At 42.0% G+C, this 12227-nt stretch overlaps 1 protein-coding gene across 6 annotated transcripts in view; it reads left to right on the forward strand.

Annotated features, from left to right (window-relative positions):
- Window positions 1-8118, forward strand: part of LOC110166306 (DNA-binding protein SATB1) — a 262741-nt gene extending 254623 nt beyond the window's left edge. For 5 of the 6 annotated variants that reach the window (XR_008633447.1, XR_008633449.1, XR_008633451.1 and 2 more), the window contains 2 exons: window positions 4867-6574; window positions 6701-8118. Coding sequence is in view for 1 of the 6 variants with exons in the window: in XM_055163679.1 (XP_055019654.1) it covers window positions 4867-5460 (594 nt within the window). In the remaining 5 variants the exon portion in view is untranslated. Of the gene's footprint in view, window positions 1-4866; window positions 6575-6700 lie in introns of those variants that run through there. The other variant, XM_055163679.1, reaches the window with a different exon arrangement.
- The last annotated feature ends 4109 nt before the right edge of the window (window positions 8119-12227 follow it).

The following is a 12227-nucleotide window of genomic DNA, read 5'->3' on the forward strand; positions in this document are numbered from 1 at the left end:
AGCCGACCGGGTGTGTGTTGCTAGTTTAATTACAGACGCACAGCACTTAAAAGTTCCTCTCCGCCGCTCGCTCTTTCTGCTTTTCTTTCACGTCTGAACTTCTCCTCGCCGCCGCCGCCGCCGCGACAGCTGGTGCCCAAACGAGCGCGCACGCCGGACCAACTTGTTCATCAGGCCCAATAATACTTCTATTAAAAGTGCGGGCCACAGCTGAGCGCCATTAGTGATGTGGTTAGCGCGCGATACAGCACAAAGGCGCCCATTTAGGTAGCGTAAATAACCTAACGAGATTTGGGCTACAATCGCGGCCTGTGGAATGAGGGGAGTTTTGGACGCTCTGGTAAACGGATGAAAGGATGTTATTGGTGTTTTAATGCCGCGGATTAGACGTAACCAGATTATGAAGCTGTCACGAAGGTGGGTTTGGATTTTGGGCAAAGCTGGATATAAATACGAGAAGGTGAACGATCGGAAATAAGAGGCTTCAGGATGTTTTTTTTTTTTTAATCCTGCAGGTTTCTGCGGTGGAGTTCAGGCCTGGGACGAAAACAGATTTTGCAGGACGATGAAATGACCAAGAAATGATTGCGATAAATGATGATACTGAAGACCATTTTCAACTAAATAAAATAAAAAAATAAGAATAAAAATGCACATATACCCTTTCAAAGATCAACAAACTTGACTTTCTAAAGAACATTTAACACAGGAAAACAACAGAGCAGGCATGTCCAAACTATGGCCCACCAGGTTTCCAGGTGAATTGGCCCAAATTACCTTGTATCAATTAAAAATGAACTTTTTACTGCAAGTTTTTTGGAAAATCTACCTGGATAAAGTTGATATTGAATATTTAGTGTGTGGTTTTAAGGATTTTAGCGTGAATAAAGACTGATGGTTCATTCTAACGTGTTAAACCTGCACATATTTCATTTATTCACTGTTTTGAAGCTCTCTTCTATATTTAAAGTCCAAACAGGCGACTTATAGATCCTTTTATGACAATTGTAGGGAGTATTATCTGTTACATAAGGGCGAGTTGTTGTACAGTTGTAGGGAGTATTATCTATTACATAAAGGCGAGTTGCACGGTTGTAGGGAGTATTATCTGTTACATAAGGGCAAATTGTTGTACAGTTGTAGGGAGTATTATCTGTTACATAACGAGTGTTGCACAGTTGTAGGGAGTATTATCTGTTACATAAGAGTTGTTGTAGGGAGTATATCTGTTACATAAGGGCAGTTGTACAGTTGTAGGAGTATTATCTGTTACATAAAGGCGAGTTGTTGTTTGTAGGGAGTATTGTTACATAAGGGCAGTTGTACAGTTGTAGGAGTATTATCTGTTACAGGCGAGTTGCACAGTTGTAGGGAGTATTATCTGTTACATAAGGGCGAGTTGTACAGTTGTAGGGAGTATTATCTGTTACATAAGGGCGAGTTGTACAGTTGTAGGGAGTATTATCTGTTACATAAAGGCGAGTTGCACAGTTGTAGGGAGTATTATCTGTTACATAAGGGTGAGTTGCACAGTTGTAGGGAGTATTATCTGTTACATAAGGCGAGTTGCACAGTTGTAGGGAGTATTATCTGTTACATAAGGCTGAGTTGCACAGTTGTAGGGAGTATTATCTGTTACATAAGGCTGAGTTGTTGTACAGTTGTAGGGAGTATTATCTGTTACATAAAGGCGAGTTGCACAGTTGTAGGGAGTATTATCTGTTACATAAGGCTGAGTTGTACAGTTGTAGGGAGTATTATCTGTTACATAAGGTGAGTTGCACAGTTGTAGGGAGTATTATCTGTTACGGTTTCCCTGGTTTCGTATGAGGCCGACTTGAATCTATAATCTTCCAAAACACATTTATAACATGAACCTAAACCCGTCGGCGGAGTCACTACAGCCTCGTTCTGCCGCTGCGCCCACTCCATTATGAAACAGCCATTGTTACGGCGTGAGTCAGTCAGGGGCGAGGAGAGCGGGAGAGCGGCCATTTTTGCGAGGTCAGGGGGCCCCCGTGGAGTCCCACTCGGGCCCCTGCATTCACAGCGAGACAAACGTTAAGTGCTGTTTAGACTAGCGCGGCCCGAGATAGGATTTTAAAACCCGCCGTCCAATCAGAGGCCACATCCAGAGCGGGAGCCGGGACGTGTTCGGCGTGTTTACGAGGGAACGGGGGGGGGCGGGACTTTTCACACGGCGCTGGAGATGCAATGAAAGCGCCGTGATAAGTGGCCCCTGATAACAAACCGGGCTTTATGGCTCTGCGGACTTGTGTATTGTTTAACGCGCTCCACTTAGAGCCCGACAGTAGTTTTTCATAGGTTTTCTATTGAATTTGTTATGGGAATATCGCGCGTGCGGAATGCGAGTGACGTAACGCACAGATCTGTATCTGTGACATTGTGGAGCTCGGGTGAAACGGGGGCGAGATCGAGACGATTTGGGTGCCGGGATTTTCGGTTTAAACAAAAATAAACAATGACAGAAGAGTTTGGAAGAGACTCCCAGCTCCTCTGTGGACACGTTGACATGTTTTTATTCTGAATTTAAATAATTTCAAGTAGAGCTGCTCGATGATGGAAAAAAATCATTATCAGGATTATTTTGGTCAATATTAACTTTTTTTTTTGTTTATTTTCTTCGGTCAATTTACATAATCATACATCATATTTCAATGATTTAACATAAAAAAGTTATGCAGTTTATGCAGATCACTAAGGTTATTCTACAGACCCAAGAGGTTTAGGCTGAAGTTTAACAATTGTTTTGCCAAAACTTTTTTAACATATAGAACAGGAGACAAGACGGCAGATTTACAGAAAAAACAACACAAAACACATTTTTTAATTAATGAGTGCAGGAAAGGTCTTGTCCCGGCCTCAGTCCCGGTCTCAGTCAAGGTCAATGTCCCGGTCTGGTCCCGATCTCAGTCCTGGTCCCGGTCTCAGTCCCGGTCTGGTCCTGGTCCTGGTCTCAGTCCCGGTCTGGTCCCGGACATGGTTCAGTCCGACATCGCAGTTTAAGTCACGTAAAGTCACGTTGTTATCCGTTTTTTCCATTTTTCATTTAAACACAAAATCAAAAACTGAAAAACAGAATCATTATCTGTTCTTTCATTTTGGTTTTGGAGACAAATAATGAAGAAAATAATTTATTAATTATTTATCTTTTTTTGGTTTTATATTAAAAAAAATAATGAACAAATGATATATTCTCTAAATCTTGTAGTGTACACACACACACACAGAACACAATCCAATATACGTTGATGTTCACACACACACACACACACACATACACAGACCATGTACATGTTAATATTTATACCTACTGGTTTATAATCACACTTAAATATATAAATATAATTGAGGGTTACAGTTATTCTGCCGGTTCCATGGGGTAAAATATGATTTATCGTATTTCTCTATATTTCTCTAGAATTAATAATTATATATATATTTTAAATGTGTAAATTGTTTTAGACCCTTTTAAAGTTTGATTGTTCCACACACTAATCCAAACACAAATACAATCACTTTTTTTTTTTTTTTTTTTTAGTTCTTATCTTCATTTGTTAAAGATGCCAGTTTAGTTTTTGCGTTTATGGTCATAGAAACTAATAATAATAATCTTATTGTAGGCACAAAATTATTCATATAATTTATGATCGTACCAAAATAAAAGGTAATGTTGAAGAAAATGTTAAAGAAAATGTTAAAGAAAAGCTTGTGTTTATTAGTTCATAGTCGTGGGTTTTACTCGTCAGTGGATCTGGTCTTGTAAACGTTTCTGTAAGATTTGGTTTGTATATTGTTTTTTTGAAGTGCACCAAATTCGTACAACTTCAGATTTGGTCTTTTAAGATATTCCAGAAATAACACACAAGTTTTTGAGAGTGGAAATGGAGTGGAGAGTGGAGTGAAAAACAATGAGAATGTATTTAATTCATATAGAGCTTTTTTTGGACACTCAAAAAGGCTTTTCAGTCTTTTTTTTATTCCCTCCACTTATTTTAAGACTCTTGTAGCCACAGCTGCCCTGAGACAAACTGACAGAAGTGAGACTGTGACCACTGACCAATCCAATCTAGGGGTGTGCAAAAATATCAGAATATCGCTATATCGTTTAATGTGATGATACAGTATCGATATCGTGGGCTGTTGTATCGATATTTCACCAAGAGGATTTTTAGGTGTGTTTTACTAAATTATTTTGTTACAGCTACAGTTTTGTTGCTTGTGGAGTGAAAGGAAACTCATTTATGCGACACATTTGACATTTTTACTGTTTTGATGATTAAAATGTTTGTGTTTCATATGAACTTTGCACAAGAAGAAGTGGTTTAACAAAGACTTTAGTATCACAGACACGATTTAGCCTTTATTTTTTTATTGAACTGTATCGAATCCATTTGAAATATATCATATCGAATCGAAAGTGCACTGTATCGAGGTGTGTATCGTATCGGCAACTTCTTAATGATACCAGCCCAACTCCAATCACCACCAACACTCACACCACATTCATACAAACAGACAAAGTAGGTGAAGTGTCTTGCCAAAGGGCCACTGGCGCCTCACTGCGGTCTCTCACGTCCAGACAGTAACCAGGCCCAGAAAGAGTCTGATTAAATTATACAGATAATATCTTTGGCTGAAAATCTAATTTATTTATGGAGCACATTTAAAACGACCAAACTTGACCAAAGTGCTGAACAACAATAATTCAAGAATGTGTAAATATTAAAAATAAATGAAGTTTTCTGTCAGAACACAAATGTCTCAGGAGTATTGTTTTTGTATTTTATTTTGTATTCTTGATATATTCTCTTTAAATAATGTTGTCGTTTGTTGTCCCTGCAGGCCCAGTCCCAGAGCCAGCACCCGCCGCCCCTGTCCCTGCAGCTGCCCCCCCAGGCCGTCCTGCCCCAGCCCGTGCTCCCTCAGCCGCCCCTCCAGCCCCAGCAGGGCCCGCGCCTGCCGCCCCGCCAGCCCTCCACCGGCTCCCCCGCCGAGAGCCCCGAGGACTCCGAGGGCTCCAGGGCCTCCAACAAGCCGCGCTCGTCCGGGGCCAAGATCTCCCTGGAGGCCCTGGGCATCCTCCAGAGCTTCATCCAGGACGTGGGGCTGTACCCGGACGAGGAGGCCGTGCACACCCTCTCCGCCCAGCTCGACCTGCCCAAGCTCACCATCATCAAGTTCTTCCAAAATCAGCAGTTCTACGTCAACCAGCCCACCAACCACAAGGGGGCGGCGTCCGGCAAAGAGCCCCGCCCCCACAGCACCAGCAGCAGCGCCGGCTCCAGCCCCGCCCTGGAGGAGGAGCTGACGGACTTCAGGGAGGTGAAGGAGCTGGACGAGAGCACCCAGACCGACCACAGCAACGTGTTCAGCGTGAAGATGGAGGAGGGGCGGGGGAGCGAGGGCCAGCCGGAGAGCGAGCACAGCCCCGAGTAGAACCCGCGGGTCACCGGAGCAGAGCGGGTCAGTGCGGGAAACATCTGACCAGAAGATGTTTAGATCTGTATCGGCAAAGCACTTACGTTTAAAACATGTTTCATACAGAGACAATGAAGCAAAAAGCACTGGAGCGACGAGAGTTTGACTGTAGCAGACGCACGGACGCCGGCCTGACCTGAGCTGACCTGAGCTGACCTGAGCTCCCGTGGGACCAGAGCAGGAGCACAGACACTGGGGCCTCCTGTAGTATTGTGTATTATGCCTGTACAGACTGAAGCTCACGAAACACTGCACCACGTCATGCTGTGGATGTCCCCCTTTTACACTGACGCTTCACTTTTTCACACACTGAGTTCACCGATTCTACTGATTTCACTGATTCTACTGATTTCACTGATTCTACTGAGTTCACTGATTCTACTGAGTTCACCGATTCTACTGATTCCACAGTCCTGCACTTTGTCGGGGCGGCCATATGTGTTTGTGATGTCCAACCAGACTTTTTTAAAACAGAAAATGAATTCAAAAGGACCGAGTAGTTGACCAGGCCTTAATCATGAGGTAAATGTGGAGCCTGCTGGATCACCGTGGACAGCTCACTCTTTACATGTTTGTTAGGAAAGAAATATAAATATATATAAATACTTATAAATATAGACATATATTGTAACTGTAAAATACAGTCTTAAAGAAACTATGCCAACAAATGCCTTGTACTATACGGCACTGCCGAGGTTACATTCTTTTGCAAAACCTTTGTCACTGTAACTTTACAGCAGCTTATGGAGACTGGTGGAAACGCACATCCAGAATGAGAATAAAGAAGTCCGCCCAGCGCACACAGGGGACAGGGAGATGTTCAATCAGTCACAAACCGTCTTTTCTGTGGATGAACCGAGGATAAGGCCATGTGCACTCGCCTGACGACAGGTGAAAAGGTCCAACGTAAACTCAGATTCACTCACTGCGGTTACATGCACAGAGAACAATCACACGCCCATCATCTTCAAACAAACGCTCTCAGACGCTTGTCCCGGTCTGCAGCAGGTCCAGTTTACAGTAGGTCCAGTCTAGAGCAGGTCCAGTCTAGAGCAGGTCCAGTCTAGAGCAGGTCCAGGTCTAACAGCAGATCCAGTCTGTAGATGGTCCAGTCTACAGCAGGTCCAAAGTCAAATCATCTCCACACAAAAGCTCTCAGACTCTTGTCGTGACCTACAGCAGATCCAGTCTAGAGCAGGTCCAGTCTTGAACAGGTCAAGGAACCCAGTAAGTACGACTAGGGGACTACGAGGCGTTCAAGTGCTTCTAGTTATTTAACCTTCGCTCTAAAACTTTGCAGCTATAATTATAAATAAAAACAGTTATCGAACATATAAAACGATGTATAACTTTCAGCGAAAAATGAGATAAACAACATCTCATCACGTTGAGAATTAGATCTTCAGACGAGCTACGAACTCTGTTACTCACAAGTTCTTCACAACACAAATGAACACGAAGCTCCAGAAGCTTTGACTTTTTACTTTACTTTTTTAAAACATAGCGTCCAAAACAACGAACTGAAACCAAATTTAAGATCTAAACACTTAAATCTATCAGAAAATTCATTTTACTTGACGAGTTATCTCAAAATAAACGACCTCTAGACTAGAATTAAACGTCTCAGAACTAGTAAGTAGTGAATAAATCTGAAAAAATTTAATGTATGTCTAATATTTTCCGGACGATTTCTTACGTTGTGCAGTTGAACGCCTCTCCTAGTCCGAGTCTAACGTAAATCCGACTTTGCTGTGACTTGCTGCCGGTGTCTCCGAGTTCTACAAACTTCTCCAGACGCTTTTGAAAGCCGCTTCACGACATCACAATCAGATCTGAAAGTTTATAAAGTTTGGTTTAAATTGGACGAGGCCTGTTTCCCCGTTTCCCGTGTTTTTTCTCGGTGTGCATGTAAACGTAGTGAGCGTTAAACCGGCGAGCTTCGAGGACGTACAATCAGATCTCAGACTATTACTATGCAAAACCACCACACAGACACCGCACGATGGACCCGATGCAACGTTACCACAGATTTTTATGGCACAGCGCCGGGCAGCCTCATCTTATTTTACGATAATATCCCTCTGTCCATGTACCATGAACCGTAGACTGTAAATAGAAATGGACGAAGCGAAAACGCAAAACCGCGAATCTGATTCTAATTCACGTTTAATTGGAAAAAACGTCGCTTTCTCTGTAACTGCTCCTGTCAAATCTGTGTGTCGTTCGTTTATTCGTTTTTCAAAATAAAACCAAAAATAAGAAAATGAAAAAACAACAATTTTCTTTATTATTTGCCTCCAAAACCAAAATGAAAAAACGAATAACGATTCATTTTTTTCAGTTTTTCAGAATTTGTGTTTAAATGAAAAATGGAAAAAACAGACATTTCCTGTTTACGTGACTTAAACTGCGATGTCGGACTGAACCAGGACTAAACCAGGACTAAACTGTTTCAGTCCTGGTCTGATCCCGGTGTCAGTCCCGTTCTGGTCTGTTCCTGGACTGGTTCTGGTCTGGTCCCGGTCTGGTCCCAGTCTCAATCACGGTCTCAATCACGGTCTGGTCCTGATCTGGTCTCGACCTCAGTCCCGGTCTCAGTCCTGATCTCAATCACGGTCTGGTCCCGGTTTCAGTCCGGTCAGTCCGGTCTGGTCCCGGTTTCAGTCCCGGGCTGGTCCTGGCCTCAGTCCCGGTCTGGTCCCGGTCTCAGTCCTGGTCTGGTCCCGGTCTGGTCCTGGACCTGGTTCAGACCTGGTTCAGTCTGACTTTGCAGTTTAAGTTTTTTTTTTTTTTTTTTTTTTCCCATTATTCATTTAAACACAAAATTGAAAAATGAAAAAACAAATCATTATCTTTTTTTTTTTTATTATTTTGGAGACAAATAATGAGGAAAATTGTTGTTTTTTTTTCATTTTCTTATTTTAGTTTTATTTTGAAAAACAAATGAACAAATGATACACAGATTCTACACAATCCCAGGGTTTTTATTTTGCAAAATTGTCGGTAAATCAAAATACGAACGTTAATAACCGACAAATTAGATGCTTTCTTTCACCGATGTCGCTCCCGTTCGCATTTCCAACTATTTTGATTGATAGTGTTGCTAAAAAAAGAAGCATTACCGTCAAAATTTTCATCAAAATATGAAAATCGGCTCCAAATTTGCTTCTTTAACCTCGAGCCGCGATAAGCTTCATTTGACTGGAGCCGAACGTTGCGGGTGACGTCACTTTCACTTTCACTTTCCGCTTCTTTGTACAGTCTATTCTTGTAATTTACTCTCATTGGAAGAAAGTCCTGCTGTCCGAGTTCGATTTTCAAACATTTTTATTTAGTTTAAAGCGGAATTAAACACCAAATCAATTTTTTTTTTATGACTAAACTGTGGATACGGTGTTTTAACGGCGTCGTCCGCTGTTCCTGGGGCTTTTGTTTTGGCTGTTGTAGAGTAAACTAGATGCATTTGGAGTTTGTGTGTGCTGCTGCTTTTAGTGGCTACCGCAATTTCAAGTACTACATGACATCACACAAGACTGTCCTAGTGTTTGTAATCGAATCAAAACACCGGGATGAAGGGGCGGAGTTTGACATGAGGATAGTTGTTGGACCAATCGCAATGTTCCGTACACGTCCACGAATCTAAAACACATTTTAGACGGTGAACTGGCCTTTTGCAGCGTTTTTTAATTCTCTGTGAACTCAGTCGGATCTTGGATGAAGCGTTTCTCGCGTTTCGTTTGTCCGACAATGGAGAAAAACGTCGACAATCCGTGTGTCGTTCGTTCATTCGTTTTTCAAAATAAAAACAAAAATAAGAAAATTAAAATAAAAACAACTATTTTCGTCATTATTTGTCTCCAAAACCAAAATAAAAATAAAAACAAAACTGATGATTAGTTTTTTCAGTTTTCGATTTTGTGTTAAAATGAAAAGTGGAAAAAACAGATAACGGCCGTTTCCTGTTTCATCCTTTTTTGACGATGGAGCTAAAATAAAAACTGGAGATGCAGGAGCTTTTTGAACCCGTGTAATATTCGTTCGTTCGTTTTTCAACATAAAACCAATAATTTAAAAAATGAAAAACAACAACTATTTTCTTCATTATTCGTCTCCAAAATCAAAATGAAAAAAAAAAAAAAAAGACAGATGACAATTTGTTTTTTCAGTTTTTGATTTTGTGTTTAAAGGAACAAAGGAAAAAAAAAAGATAACGACCTTGTCCCGTTTCCGTGACTTAAACTGCGATACCGGACCAACCGGGACTAAACCAGGACTAAACCATTTTCTGTCCCGGTCTCTGTCCCGGTCTGGTTCAGTCCTGGTTCAGTCCAGCATCTCAGTTTAAGTCACGGAAACGGAAAACGGTTGTTATCCGTTTTTTTTTTTTTTTTCCATTATTCCTTTAGACATAAAATTGAAAACTATAAAAACGAATCAGAGACAAATTTATTTGGAGACAAATAATGAAGAAATGTGTTGTTTTTTCATTTTCTTATTTTTGGTTTTATTTTGAAAAATGAATGAATAAATGACACATGGATGTTTTTGGTTTGGTCCTGGTTTAGACACTCGTCATGTGACTCACGTTTCAGACATTTTTATGTTACTGCGTGGACAGGATTGCGGACGCAGAAACGACGTGTCTGGACGCAAATCCTTTCCGATACGCTGATTCGTTTCAGCGTAAACTTAACCTTGGATTCTGTCTCCGAATCCCTGCTCCTCCGAGTTGTTCCGAGCGAGGAAAAGATTTTGTGGAGTTATAAGGAACGCCGCGATTGGTCTAACAGGTTTCCACGCTTCAAACTTCGCCCCTGCATCGAGGTTTTTGCATCAGAAACATCCAACTGTAATCAGGGCAGTCTTACGTGATGTCACATAGTACTTGAAACCGCAGATTTACCCGTTTTTTTGGACCAGAACGCTGCGAATTTCCACTAAAAAACCTCAAATCAAAACCACTAGGAACAGTCCGAAACGCTTTAAAAAAAAACACCGTACGCGCAGTCGAGTCGCCGCGGGAAAAAAAAAAAAGCGTATTCCGCGTTTCGTTACATTTCCCCCCGCGCTCTGCCTCGTTTCAAACTCCCGAGAGTCTTTATTCTCAGCCTGGCCGTGCAGACCGGGGCTCCGACTCCTCTAAATGTGAATCCACTATGTCCCCTTGTGTTATTTATTTATGACGCTTCCATGCAGTGTTTCCAGTGTAATTACCTTTTGAAAAATAATATGACTTCTTCTTCTTCTTCTTCTTCTTCTTCTTCGGATGATTATTATTATTATTATTATTACACCATCGCGCTTTTCGAATCCACTTTTGAATCCTTTTTTGTTTTTTTTTTTTTTGTTCCTATTTATACATTTTGATGGGCAGTAAAAACAAAAAGTGTCTTAAACGTTTTCAATGGACTGCTTTAAGAGTTGCCTATATTACTAAAAAAAAAAAAAAGTGCTGTATCTATGTCGAGACGCTACTTGCTTCATTATGTCGTATGCAATCTTTCCTATCATGCAAATAAGCTTAGGTACAAGGACCACTAGGCTAAACGGAGGGGTGACATATGCAAATCTGAGTAGTGGGGAACGCGGTCTTCCTTTTCCGGGGTCACCGAGGGACAGCCCTGTAAAGACAAAACGTGTACAAATGTGTTTTTTTATCATTTCAAACCAGAACTCCTGTTATTTTGTTACGACTGACTGTTTTTCTAAGTGTTCCATGGGAGTGCTTTGTATCGTCAGCGAATCTTTTGGCATTAAACAATGTGAAGGCGGGCGGAGGTCGGGGGAGGGTCACAGTGTTTGTACTGACCTGTAAATAGCACATCATATCAGTGATTGTTTATTGTAAATACATTTGAACTTTGTGAAAGAGCTGGTGTGCGGCGTGGACTCTTATTCACACAAAAAACACACGCAAAACACGCATAAAAACACACAAGAAATGTAAAAAGTGTTGAGCTGATGACAGTTTTTTGGGTCTGATTCAAGCCGTGTGTCGTACGGTCATTCGTTTTTCAAAATAAAATCAAAAATAATAATGGAAAAACAATTTTCTTCATTATTTGTCTCCAAAACCAAAATGAAAAAAAAAAAAAACAGATAATGATTAATTTTTTCAGTTTTCGATTTTGTGTTTAAATGAAAAATGGGAAAAAAACAGATAACGGCCGTTAAAGTGACTTAAACTGCAACACTGGACTAAACCAGGACTAAACCAGGACTGAACCAGGACTAATCCAGGACTAAACCATTTTCAGTCCAGTTCTGGTTTGTTCTTGGTCTGGTCCCGGGCTCTGTCCCGGGCTCAGTCACGGTCTGGTCCTGGTCTGGTCTACAGCGTCAGGCCTGGTCTCAGTCCTGGTCTTGGTCCCAGACACAGTCCTGGTCTCATTTCTGGTCTGGTCCTGGTCTATGTTCTGGTCTTGGTCCCAGACTCAGTCCTGGTCTCAGTTCTGGTCTGGTCCCGGTCTGGTCTCGGTCTAGTCCCGGTCTCAGTCCCGGTCCCAGTCCCGGTCTCAGTCTCAGTCCTGGTCCCAGTCTCAGGCCTGGTCTAGTCCTGGTCCTGGTCCCGGTCCCGGTCTGGTCCTGGTCCCAGTCCCAGTCTCAGTCTCAGTCCTGGTCCCAGTCTCAGGCCTGGTCTAGTCCTGGTCCTGGTCCCGGTCCCGGTCTGGTCCTGGTCTGGTCCCGGAGTTGGTTTTGAACTTTGTGAAAGAGCTGGTGTGCGG

Source organism: Boleophthalmus pectinirostris, unplaced genomic scaffold, assembly GCF_026225935.1.
Source record: "Boleophthalmus pectinirostris isolate CB_2022bp ecotype Guang Dong unplaced genomic scaffold, ASM2622593v1 HiC_scaffold_6, whole genome shotgun sequence".
NCBI classification, from domain to species: domain Eukaryota; kingdom Metazoa; phylum Chordata; class Actinopteri; order Gobiiformes; family Gobiidae; genus Boleophthalmus; species Boleophthalmus pectinirostris.